Consider the following 11,929-nt stretch of genomic DNA (forward strand, 5'->3'; position numbering starts at 1 on the left):
ACCCTGCGCCCCCGGCTGGGCTCTTCCCCTCCCGGGCTCCAGCTGTGCTGGGGAAGCGCCGGCCAGGGGCGCAGGGTCTGGCGGCTGCCCGGCAAACCGTGAAGCCGGTAGCGCTTGGGCAGCCCTTTTCGCATGGCTGGGAGGGAGGAGGGGGAGTTAGGGCGGGGACTTTGGGGGAATGGGCGGAGTAGGGGCGGGGCCGGGGGTGGGAAACGGGCAGGGCCAGGGCCCGCGGAGTGTCCTCTTTTTTTATTTTTTAAATATGGTAACCCTAGTTTTAAATAAATAACATCCCCCCCTTCTTTTCTTCAGATGATGCTCTCTATGTCTCCTGTCCCCCTATGAAGCCCACGGCACATAGGTGGGATGAGGAATATTTGTTATGCTGACCAATGCCCTGCAGGAACAATGCATACAGGTGGCAAGGCCTAGCTCTGAGATACAAGGATGTGGTGGCACCACACTTATGGGTCCCATCATGGGGCCTTCGATTAGGCCCTCACCCCCACAGCTTGGGTCCTAGCTCAGCCTTCCAAGGGCACATGGGCCTCGAGCAGCCTCAAGCCCCTCCAGCCACCCCGCGTTGCTGGACTAGCCTGGGCGGGTGGAAGGGAAGCAATGCATTATGGGACACTGGGGGATATGCTGGGCGCCGGGCAGGGCTCGGTGCATTGTGGGAATGGATGGTGATGACACGCAGTGCACTGTGGGAAATTGGGGGACTGACTGCGCTCTCGAGACTAGGGTGGTCTTTCTAGCCTGGCTCGTAGCGAGCTCTCGGCGCTCTTTGACGTCCTACAATGACGTGTGCTCTTTTCGTTTACGACAGCCCTAGCGGGCGTTTGTGCTTTACGGTAAGACTGTCTCCCCACCGAGCGGGAGCGGAACCGCCCTGTCTGCTTTTACGACAGTTCGTCCGGGGGCGGGCGCGGAGTGATGACGTGTGTGACTGTGTGCGCGTTGCCCAAGCCCAGTCTTTCCGGCAGCCGGCACCCCCGGCCCGCTCGCATCTGCCTCCATCGGACCCGGCCGGGCCCCCGCAGGTGAGGGGGGCGCGCAGGGCTTCGGCCGGGGGGGGCGCGCGAGGCCCCACGCGCGACTCAGAGTCTGCCGGGCCCGGATCCGCCCCGGACACGGGACCCCCGGCCCAGAGGCCGCCTCCCGCGGGGAGCCCAGGCCTCGCCGGGCCTGCTGGGGCCTCAGCCCGCGGGACGGGACGGGACCGGCCCGCGCGGCTTCTGCCCTGGCTGGGACAGAGGCCCGGCCTCCCCGCTGGGCTGCTCGGCTGGACCCTGGTTCCCGGGCACGGCTCCCGCACACGCAGAGCCGGGCCCTGCCGCTCCGCTGAGCCGAGTGACCATGTGCGGTGCGGGGCTGCTGGCTCGTCGCTTGTCACTAACCAGCGGGACTCGCTGCTGCTGGACCTACCCATGACCCAACATGTAGGCCCATATCCTCAAAGGTGTTTAGGTGCTTAGCTCCCGCTGATTTGAGGGAGCGTTAGGTGCCTAAATACCTTTAAGGATCTGGGTCTTAGTGACACAGGATTAGGTGTTTCTGTGAATAAGGATAGCTGCTTCAATGACACTAGCTAGGACAATAAATAACTATAAGGACAGTAGATCCCCAAGCATAAAGTGATCTCCAGCTGTGGTCAGAAAGAAACATCCATCAGGGGAAATAATTGTGCTATTATGCACAGTAAAGAGAGAAATTAAACCTTTTTTTCTGGGGCTTTTTATATTGCTATTGGCAGAGGCAGGTTACTTGACTATTGATCAGTTTTATCTAACAGTTCAGTTCAGGTGATAAGATTCTTACACAGGGAAGTAATTATTACATTACATACTGACAATGCTGTCAGCTCCTGAGACCTTCATCTTTTCCTTGACCCAAGGAATTGTGGGCAATGACCCTAACCCTTGAAACTTTTCTGTGTGTGTGGCCTCATTAAAAATCTTATCACCTAGTCTTGTCTTTTGAATGGGCATCATTGCCCAGTCAGTGTCAGATTAAGTTTCCCAGCAGCCTCATCTTCAGTCTTGTAGGGTTAAAATGTTCCTAACACTTGACCACCCCCACCCCATTTTTTTAAAGGATTTTAGAAGATGGCTAAATTCATGACACCCGTGATCCAGGACAATCCCTCAGGCTGGGGTCCATGTGCTGTTCCAGAGCAGTTCAAAGATATGCCATATCAGCCCTTCAGCAAAGGAGATCGTCTGGGAAAGGTACCTGTGCTAATGCTGCTAAATGAATCACTGGAGCAATCAGTTAATGCCCATGGCAATTCCTGTTAGCTGTTCTTGTCATGTTGGCGGTCTGAGTCCTGTACTGTTCCTTACAGTGCCCCTACACACACACATACCATTGGTGCTCTGTCCCTTATAGCTTCATTATCCCCTATTGCAGTTGCAACAAGAAGTGGTATATGAACCGTGACCTCTTGATAGTGTCTGTAAGCAGAGTGGGGAATTTGAAAGAATATTGATGGTCATAAAATGATTGTAAGTTATGTTCTGGAACATAAAGCACTAACTGCTCTCGTTGAGTGGCATCCATCTGCATTAAGAGATTATGAGATTGTGGGGAGAGTGTTTAAAATGTTGGTTGACACACAATCATCAACTTTGTTTCCTGTTGTGGTTTTTTTTGTTTGTTTGTTTTTTAGGTTGCAGACTGGACAGGAGCCACTTATCAGGACAAGAGATACACGAGTAAGTGCTATTTTGGTGGCTGCTCTTGTCTGAGATACTTCATATGAGGTTTCTTCAGTCATCATCCCTGCTTCCCTCTCTCACCACTGTCTTTAGAGGTGTCTACGAAATCTGTGTCCTACAAATCTCCACCAAGTGAGAGAAGTTTCTTGAACTCAGAAGTGTGCCCTACCCTTGGAGAGAGGCACTTGGGGCTGTCCCCATCCTTCGGTGTTGCTCCTGGCTTTGAGCTTCCTTGTGAAAGGGAACTTGTCTGTGAGGATGGGGGACCCTCCCCCATTGGGCTGCTCTAAGAGAAAAGCCCTACCTCTGGTTTCAAGCTCGGGTGAGCCAAGTGACAGGGCGGGAGTGCTAACTCTGAGTTCTTCTCATGAAGCTTGGTTTGCAGACGGGCAGCAAGATAATTTGGGTCATTGTGTCCTCAGATAAGTACTCATCGCAGTTTGGTGGGGGAAGCCAGTATGCTTATTTTCATGAGGAGGATGAGACCAGCTTCCAGCTTGTGGACACAGCACGTACACAGAAGACAGCATACCAAAGGAATCGTATGAGATTTGCACAGGTATCTTGCACATTTCCCGAAACCTTTCTGAAACAGTGGAATTGCTGTAAAGATCTCATTTATAACCTGAACATCCGTTCCCTTCTCTTTCTCATTCTTAGAGGAATCTTCGGCGAGACAAGGACCGCCGGAACATGCTTCAGTTCAACATGCAGACCCTGCCTAAGAGTGCCAAACAGAAGGAGAGGTGAGGGCCCCAAACCTGAACTCGCTGCTGGTATTGGTGTCTATGATCAGGTGTCTAGGTTTGCTAATTGGCTTCTGTCAATTGAGTTATTGTAACTAAAACCCAAGACTTCAAGACAGGTCTTTTGCTAGGCTCTGCTGTGGTTTGAAGTGCTGGTTTCATGTGATGATTGTGGAATCAACAAGGTTTTCTAAGCCGAACTCAGGAAAAGAAATTACTGTTGTAAAAGTAGCATGTGCACCTTCTGAATGCTGTGGTGCAATCTTCAAAGGCTGGGTTGTCCCACTAAAGTTGCCATTTTCAAAGAGTCATTGAGAGCAGAGTTCCTAGTTACAGTGCCTCAGCCAGCTGTGGGGTCCAGTCATTCAGCAGATGCTCTCAGTGGCTTGGGACCTGAGAACCCAGTGGTTTCAGCAGTGACTTGGGAAGGTGGGAGTGCTGGGGATGCGCCGTTGGAACTATTTCTCATGAGGTTGTCACATTCCTCTATTTACAGAGACCGTCTACGTCTACAAAAGAAATTTCAGAAGCAGTTTGGGGTGAGGCAGAAATGGGACCAAAAATCACAGGTAAAGTAAACTGATTTTTAACTATACTGTTTGATCAGTTCCTCTGGCTGCCCCTGTTACACAGACCTCGGTGTACCCTGTTCCCTGTGGTAACATTCCTCTAACCCGCTCCTCCTGCTGCTGTTCTCACACAAATCCTGATGTGCTGTGTCTCTCTATTTCTTTGTCCATCTGCCCTTCCTCTGGCCACACAGCAGAAGCCTCGCGATTCTTCTGTTGAAGTTCGCAGTGACTGGGAGGTGAAGGAGGAGATGGATTTCCCCCGGCTGATGAAGATGCGCTATCTGGAGGTGTCAGAGCCACAGGACATGTGAGTTAAAGACAGCTAGGGCCCCTGTGGGTATTTCTTTTGGCGTAATCTGTGTGGAAAGGGATGGGTACTGGCTTGTGATCCAGTTTCATGAAGTTCCTTTTGGAGGAGGTGCAAAAAGTCAGTAGAAATACTCCTGCCAGTCACTCCGAGATGGGGTTATTTGTGCTAGTGTCTCATGACTACGCTCCCATTATGTCTTCAGAGAGTGCTGTGGTGCCTTGGAATATTATGACAAAGCCTTTGACCGCATTACCACAAGGAATGAAAAGTCCCTGCGGAGCATCAAGCGCATCTTTCACACTGTCACCACTACTGATGACCCAGTCATTCGCAAGGTATAATTGTCCTTCCTGCCCATCGGCTCACAAGATACACTAGTATGTATCTTTCTGTGTGATATTCTTTGGACCCTGCGGTTCCCAGTCTGTTCTAAGCCAAGGGGTCCAAGATGGTGATGCTTTCTGGAGCGAAAAGAGATTAACAGAAATAACCCAGGACCCAGCTCTTTAGACAACAGAAATTTGTGATCTCCATAGCAAAGGGAATGGTATTGGCCAAGGCAGGAACTCATTAACACATGGATAGATATCAGCCAAAGGAAAGCTCTGTTCTGGAAGGGCAAATAGGCAGACCTAAAGGCAAGAAGTATGATGGAGAAGAAAAATGTCAGGGTCACAGATCTCATTCCCAAGATTTCTGGTCTTGAGAGGAAAGGATAACTCTTGAGAGTGTTGATGAAGTCAGGGACAGAGGATAAAGAACTTATTCTCGTCCTTGCAGATGCAGGTCTCCCTTCTGCTCTAAGTTCTGTCTTTTCTCCCCAACTTGCTTGGGCATTTTCAGGGCTGGATTGTCTGGGCAGCATTTGGCTGCCCAACTTGTTGAATGAGTTCAGATAGGATAAGTAGCATTTGACATGTATGTGTCCAGATCTTATTGATGTGCGTCAGAGTCTTGTAACAGCCCAGCCTCCAGAGTCCAGAAGAAAGGAATCCGTGTCTGGTTTGCTAAGGGCTGCAGTTTACTTTTGGGTGGTGGGGAGAAGAATGTATGCTGTCTTCGCTCACACTCTTCCCTCTGTCTCCGTCTGCAGCTGGCGAAGACCCAGGGGAATGTGTTTGCCACAGACGCCATCCTGGCCACACTGATGAGCTGTACTCGGTCTGTGTATTCCTGGGACATCATTGTCCAGAGAGTTGGATCCAAGCTCTTCTTTGACAAGAGGGACAATTCTGACTTTGGTGAGGAGGTTGCTAGGATCAAGGTTGGGCAAGGGGACAAATTGTTCCTTGCATTTAGTGTTCCTTACCCCCTTTAAGTCAATATTACATCTCAAGTGTCCACATTGTCTGGAGCAACCTAACTGCTGCACTACCTGCATGTGCTTTGAACAGATTTGGGGCACAGTATGAGAGTTGAGTGTCCTTTTCAGAGGGGTAGCTATCCTCCTGATGATCGTTTGACCTTGGCTCTTTTTCCAGACTTGCTGACAGTGAGTGAAACTGCAAATGAACCACCACAGGATGAGGGCAACTCCTTTAATTCACCTCGCAACCTGGCCATGGAAGCAACCTACATCAACCACAACTTCTCCCAGCAGTGTCTGAGAATGGTAAGAGGCAAGTGGGCTTTAGCAAAGCCTGTTATGCAGACAGTACTGTGGAAGACTGCGTCTGCAGGTCTGGAACTTACTATTAATATCAATGCTGGGGCAGCCTCTTATTAGAGCAAGAGGCACCTTTATTGGCAAGGTTACTTTACATAGAAAACATTCCAATTTGGGGTGTGTGGATTAACTTTATGGAGATGGGGGGGGTTGTAGGGAGAACACCCCTCTTCTTCATGGAGCATTCCATGAACTGAACCAGTCAGGACTGTGACAGCATAGAGGCAAATTAAAATGCTCCGTGGAACGCTGGATGCTGATTGCCTGAGGGAAAGAGTCTTTAGTTCCAGGGGGAGAGGGGAGGGGAGTGGCTGATGGTGATGTAGGCAAATTGGAGAAAGTCCAGAGAAGAGCCACAAAAATGATTAATGGTCTGAAAAATGTGACCTATGAGGAAAGATTGGCCGGGGGCGGGAGTGGATAGAAAAGAGAGAACTGACGGGACATAGTTTTCAAGTACATAAAGGGTTGTCATAAAAAGGAGAGTGATAAATTGTTCTCCTTAACCACAGAGGACAGGATAAGAAGTAGTGCGCTTAAATTGCAGCAAGGAAGATTTAGGTTAGATGTTAAGAATAACTTCCTGTCGGGGTAGTTAAGCAGTGCAACAAATTATGTAGGGAGGTTGTGGAATCTCCATCATTGGAGGTTTTTAAGAGCAGGGTAGACAAACACCTGTCAGGAATGGTCTACTCTAGATAATACTTAGTCCTGCCTCAGAGCAGGGAACTAGACTAGGTGACCTATTGAGGTCCCTTCGGGGGTCCTATGTTTCTATGATTTTATTATTCATATCTATGATTGTGTTTCTGATCAGCTGCCTTAATTCTCTCAAGTTGTTGGGCTTCTCGTGATCTGTCCTGGCTTTCTCTGCAGGGGAAGGAAAAATACAAGTTTCCCAACCCAAACCCATTTGTGGAGGATGACATGGATAAGAACGAAGTGGCCTCTGTTGCATACCGGTGTGTTGTTTGCTTCAAGCATGCGCATAGGTTTAGGGAGGGAGGTTCAGAACAGGGGTGGAGTGTGACTTCTATTAACAGCTTGCTAGTGGTGGTGTGACTGAAGTTTTATTTTCCATGGGCATTGCCACACTCTGTGATGAGAGAGATTCTGGGACTTATGCTTCAGGCTGGTATCTCTGACCTTCATATTGGGTTTGAAGGAAGAGGGGTGAAATCCTCACTGTGGGCTGATAGGGGAGGAAGGGAATGGCTTTTGTGAGTGCTGAAGTGGATCCAGGAGTGGGGGTGGAGAATAACAGAGATTCTTTGCTTGCAGGTACCGAAGATGGAAGCTGGGAGATGACATAGACCTGATTGTACGCTGTGAACACGACGGAGTGATGACAGGAGCTGGCGGAGAAGTGTCATTCATCAACATCAAAACACTGAACGAATGGGATTCCAGGGTGAGGGAGAACCAGATACCAAACCTCTCTAGCTCCTCCATTGATGTCTGATGTACCAGGTACAGCAGGCAAGACATGAGATAAGCTGCTTGCGTTACCCCATGTATCTGTTATGTCATTACATTCCATCAGAAGAGAATGACTACAGAGGACCAGCAGTGCCAGCTAAACTGACTCCGCATCTCCCAGGTGCTGGGTAGTCTGTTTGAACCCTCTTCCAGGCTCCTGCGTTCCATGTGATAGCCAGTCCGATGGAGCTCTCTCTTGACTTTTTTCCCCAACCAGCACCCTATATACTGGCCAATACTCCAGAATCAGGAAGTCCTTTTAAGCTTCCCATCTCTTCTCTGCATAGTATCATTGGGTAGCTCACTATGTGTTTTCATCATAGTTGCAGAGATAATTGCACCCATGGTTTGTTGACTGTGGTTTGACTTCTCTTTTCAGCATTGCAATGGAGTAGACTGGCGTCAAAAGCTAGATTCTCAGAGAGGAGCTGTGATTGCCACCGAGCTGAAAAACAACAGTTACAAATTAGCCCGCTGGACATGTTGTGCGCTGCTGGCTGGATCAGAGTATCTTAAACTTGGGTGAGGCCAATATAAGATTTGCCAGTCAAGGACCTTCTAAGTGCTTTTGTTGTCATGTGTGTCTGTGTGTGAGTGAGAGAGAACTGTTTTTAGGAGCTGTGTAATCACAGAATTCCCTCCCATTTTTACTCTGTTTGGTCAAACCAAAAACTTCTTTTGAATATATTTTAGCACTGGTGACTGGGGCAGAATGGGGTACAACGCAGACTGTGATTTGGGGAAGCTGCTTCTCCACAATGTCCTGCTGACTGACCTGGAAAGACCACCTGTACATGTGATAATGGAGTTCAGTCTCCATAGCCCATTCAGTTCTTGGTTTCTCTGCTGAACGTGAGAAATAATTATAGTGATTAATGTGGTACTGATTTAGATCTTGACTGAGACCCCCAGCACATTCTCCAGTGATGTATTGGCGGGGGCCTGTGACTTGAAACTGGCAACTTAAAAGTGAATGGCTCTATGACCCATTACTGATCTCCTGAGGAATCCATTCCTGATGTTAGCTCTCCTTCTAGTCCCCAAAGCACCTTAGCCAAGTGGCTTTTTCCTTGTTTGCTTCATAATGTTGGCACGGAGTTGATGCAGTTCTCTTAATTAGAACCCCCTCTGCTGGCCAGCCGACCTAGTCAGCTGCACAACAGAAGCTGTGGGTGCTGGTTTGTACCATGTATATTTCTCTTTCATTAACATTTTAAATCAACTTTGTTGCTGCGATACACTTTCTCTTTAACTTTTTTTAATTGCTGGTGACTGGGTGTTTAAAATAAGATGCTTGATATTTTAAATCTAGCTTCTTTGCAGTCTCTGGTTTCTGTCCATGTGACATGCAGCTGCCTCAGACTATCTGTTGATTGAATCAGAACTCCCTGTTAATGACTCTTTATTGTTAAAACTCTTCAGTCTTTCCTGTTTGTGGGACCCGGGAGTCATCTCCTTTATCACCTCTTTTATCTTGGATGATGGAGGCTTAGCAACCCTCTGTTTTACTCTGACCTGGTCTACATTACAGAGTTGGGTCTACATAAGGCATCTTGTGTTGACCTAACTCTATAAGCATCTACACTACAATGTAGCTCCCACTGATGTAAATCGCCCACTATATCGCCTTAATAACTCTACCTCCGTGACAGGTGTAGTACTTAGGTTGATGTAGTTAGGATGACACAGTGTCCACATAGACACTAAGTATCAGAGGGGTAGCCGTGTTAGTCTGGATCTGTAAAAAGCAACAGAGAGTCCCGTGTCTGATGAAGTGGGTATTCACCCACAAAAGCTTATGCTCCAATACATTTGTTAGTCTTAAAGGTGCCACAGGACTCTCTGTTGCATCATATAGATACTGCGTTACTTACATTTCCTGTTGACTGTCAGCCCCGCCAGGAGCCCCCCTGCTGCTGGGGCTGACTGCCCAAGCTGTGAGCCCTGAGGTCGTGGGGGGGGGGGGGGCTCCAGCCATCAGTCAATGGAAGTGCTCCTGGTAAGGACACGCACCGCCGATAGAAGGACCATAGTGTGGTGTGAAACACTGCTTTAATTACTGCAGTGGCTGTACATTGACTTGACTTAATTTGGTAGTGTAGACAAGCCCTCAGTTACTGTCTGAGACACAGGAATGGCTCCCCACCAGGGAGTCCTGTCCATTTTCCCCTTTGAAGTGGGGAGGTTGATTCCTGCAGCTCAGCCCAGAAGTTAAAATCTAAGTGATCACCTCATTTTGGTGACTTCCCTGTGAAGTCTGGGCTGGGGCATTGAATTTCCTGACCTTTTTTCCCTTTCCTCCCCAGGTATGTGTCCCGTTACCACGTAAAGGACTCTGCGCGCCATGTGATCTTGGGCACACAGCAGTTCAAGCCTAATGAGTTCGCCAGCCAGATTAACCTCAGTATGGAGAACGCATGGGGCATCCTGCGCTGTGTCATTGACGTCTGCATGAAACTGGATGAGGGCAAATACCTCATCCTCAAAGACCCCAACAAGCAAGTGATCCGTGTTTACAGTCTCCCTGATGGTACCTTCAGCTCTGATGAGGAGGATGATGATGAAGAGGAGGAGGAGGAAGAGGAAGGTCTGTAGAATGCTCAGGGGCTCTGGTGAAAGGGGTAATGTAACTGGGGGATTAGATCTCAGAATTTCCAAGCTGCCTATCAAGGTGAGAGGTGGTGTGTGGAGAGTACAGTCACTGTGGGTCATTCGATCAGTGGTGAAAACAGAGTAAAAGTGTTAACTACTTCCAGAGAGTGGAAGGATAATGAAATAAATACAAAGGAATCTAGAGAGATCTAAAAACATGAGAAGACAGTTGCAACGAGTCTCACCATGGTGGGAGGGGAGGGAACTAATTAATCTGAGAGGAAAACATAATCTGAAACACTGAGTGGAAGGGGGAGTCACTTGGAAAGGAAAGCTCAGCTCAGTAATACCGTGACATTGGAGGGTGGTAGTGATTGATTTCAGCACAAATGGCAGGTGCTCAGTGCTACTGAGACTCAAGCCATTATCATGACATTTTAGATCAGGGGTAGGCAACCTATGGCACACGTGCCAAAGTCAGCACGAGCTGATTTTCAGTGGCACTCACACTACCCAGATCCTGGCCACCGATCCAGGGGGCTCTGCATTTTAATTTCATTTTAAATGAAGCTTCTTAAACATTTTAAAAACCTTATTTATTTTACAAGTTTAGTTATAAATTATAGACTTATAGAAAGACACCTTCTAAAAATGTTAAAATGTACTTATTGGCACACGAAACCTTAAATTAGAGTGAATAAATGAAGACTCTGCACACCACTTCTGAAAGGTTGCCGACCCCTGTTTTAGATAAAGAGGAGGAAATCCAAAGTGAGACATTAAAAATGAGTGGCTAGACCAATTAAGCTAATGAGTCCATTTCAAATGGATGACTGGAAAGCGAGTGCGGATGCACTAGTCATGCAGACTGGGAGACTTTCTGTAAGGAAGGAAGATCCAGACTCTTGCTTGGGGCAAGTGCTGGCTTACCTCTCCACTACCTGAAACAATCCCTGATATCTGGCATGTGCCCCTCATGTTCTATCTCCACTGTGGGAGGCAAGCTGACTTGAAATTCATGTTCACGGGATAGTTAAAAAGATTTTAATGCTGTTTGTAGACTTGGGCAAATCTGTTGGACTTGGATCTGTTCACTTTTTGAAGGTTTTCTGAACAGTCATAATAGCTAGAGACATTTTTTTTAATTAAAGTTTTTAAGATTCTCAAGTGAATCATGCAGCAACAAAAATCATCTGTAGCAATTTATGTAGTCATGTGATTTTATTGTAGATGTGGCCCTAATGAACAGTCTTGTACTGGGTGAAAAGGGCAGGCAAGATTGTGACATGAAGAGTAAAAGATATTACATGTCTTTTTATTATATTGTTTTTTATTATTATTATTATTATTGTGGCATTTTCTCGGGGGAGGGGGTGTCTGCTGCTGCATTGTTCCACTACAACCTCTTTTCTCTCTTTCAGAGGAAGAGAGCTAAACCCTGTGGTCAGGGAGCAGGGGCTTCAGTGACCAAATGCTCATCTCACCCTGTGTTGTTGGTGGGTGGAATCTTAGCTGACCCTTTGCACCGTGCTCATTTACAAGTATAACTAACGGAATAAAGAGTTTTGTTCTGTTTAATGAGTTTGTTGTTCATTGTCTTATGGATAAATATGCTGTACACCAATACATCTACCTTACAGATGTGGTGTGAAAAGAAATCCTGGGACAAAAGCAGCCACTGAAATGGCAAGTGAGCTGTTGTAATAAAGTATGCTGCTTTACAAAAAGTTTACCACCTCCAGCTTTTTTTTTTTTTTTTTTTTTTTTTTTTTTTTTTTGTCTTCTCTGCCACCATTTTGTGCTAGTGTTTTCCTGCTTCACTCAGTTAGGAAGAGGTGAGCATT

The 11,929-nt window shown here is 47.5% G+C and overlaps 1 protein-coding gene across 2 annotated transcripts; it reads left to right on the plus strand.

The window, feature by feature from the left end:
* Positions 1–934: 934 nt before the first annotated feature.
* Positions 935–11,663, plus strand: EIF3D (eukaryotic translation initiation factor 3 subunit D). 2 transcript variants are annotated; one of them, XM_054032220.1, is made up of 15 exons: positions 935–1,043; positions 2,098–2,231; positions 2,672–2,717; positions 3,143–3,279; positions 3,381–3,466; positions 3,963–4,035; positions 4,230–4,345; positions 4,551–4,683; positions 5,442–5,589; positions 5,830–5,960; positions 6,891–6,976; positions 7,296–7,425; positions 7,873–8,015; positions 9,800–10,080; positions 11,507–11,663. In XM_054032220.1, the coding sequence occupies exons 2-15, from the start codon at positions 2,109–2,111 to the stop codon at positions 11,518–11,520; spliced, it is 1,647 nt and encodes a 548-aa protein (XP_053888195.1). In that variant the 5' UTR covers positions 935–1,043; positions 2,098–2,108; the 3' UTR covers positions 11,521–11,663. The 2 variants fall into 2 exon arrangements, with proteins under 2 accessions (XP_053888195.1, XP_053888201.1); XM_054032226.1 differs by having other exon boundaries at positions 4,233–4,345.
* The last annotated feature ends 266 nt before the right edge of the window (positions 11,664–11,929 follow it).

The sequence above is a fragment of the Malaclemys terrapin genome, chromosome 1 (assembly GCF_027887155.1).
Source record: "Malaclemys terrapin pileata isolate rMalTer1 chromosome 1, rMalTer1.hap1, whole genome shotgun sequence".
Classification (NCBI taxonomy): Eukaryota; Metazoa; Chordata; order Testudines; family Emydidae; genus Malaclemys; species Malaclemys terrapin.

Coding starts and splice junctions, on each gene's coding strand:
- EIF3D (XM_054032220.1), top strand. CDS start 2,109: ATGGCTAAATTCATGACACCCGTGATCCAGGACAATCCCTCAGGCTGG. Junction 2,232..2,671: donor AAGGAGATCGTCTGGGAAAG/GTACCTGTGCTA, acceptor TTTGTTTTTTAG/GTTGCAGACTGGACAGGAGC. Junction 4,036..4,229: donor AATGGGACCAAAAATCACAG/GTAAAGTAAACT, acceptor CTGGCCACACAG/CAGAAGCCTCGCGATTCTTC.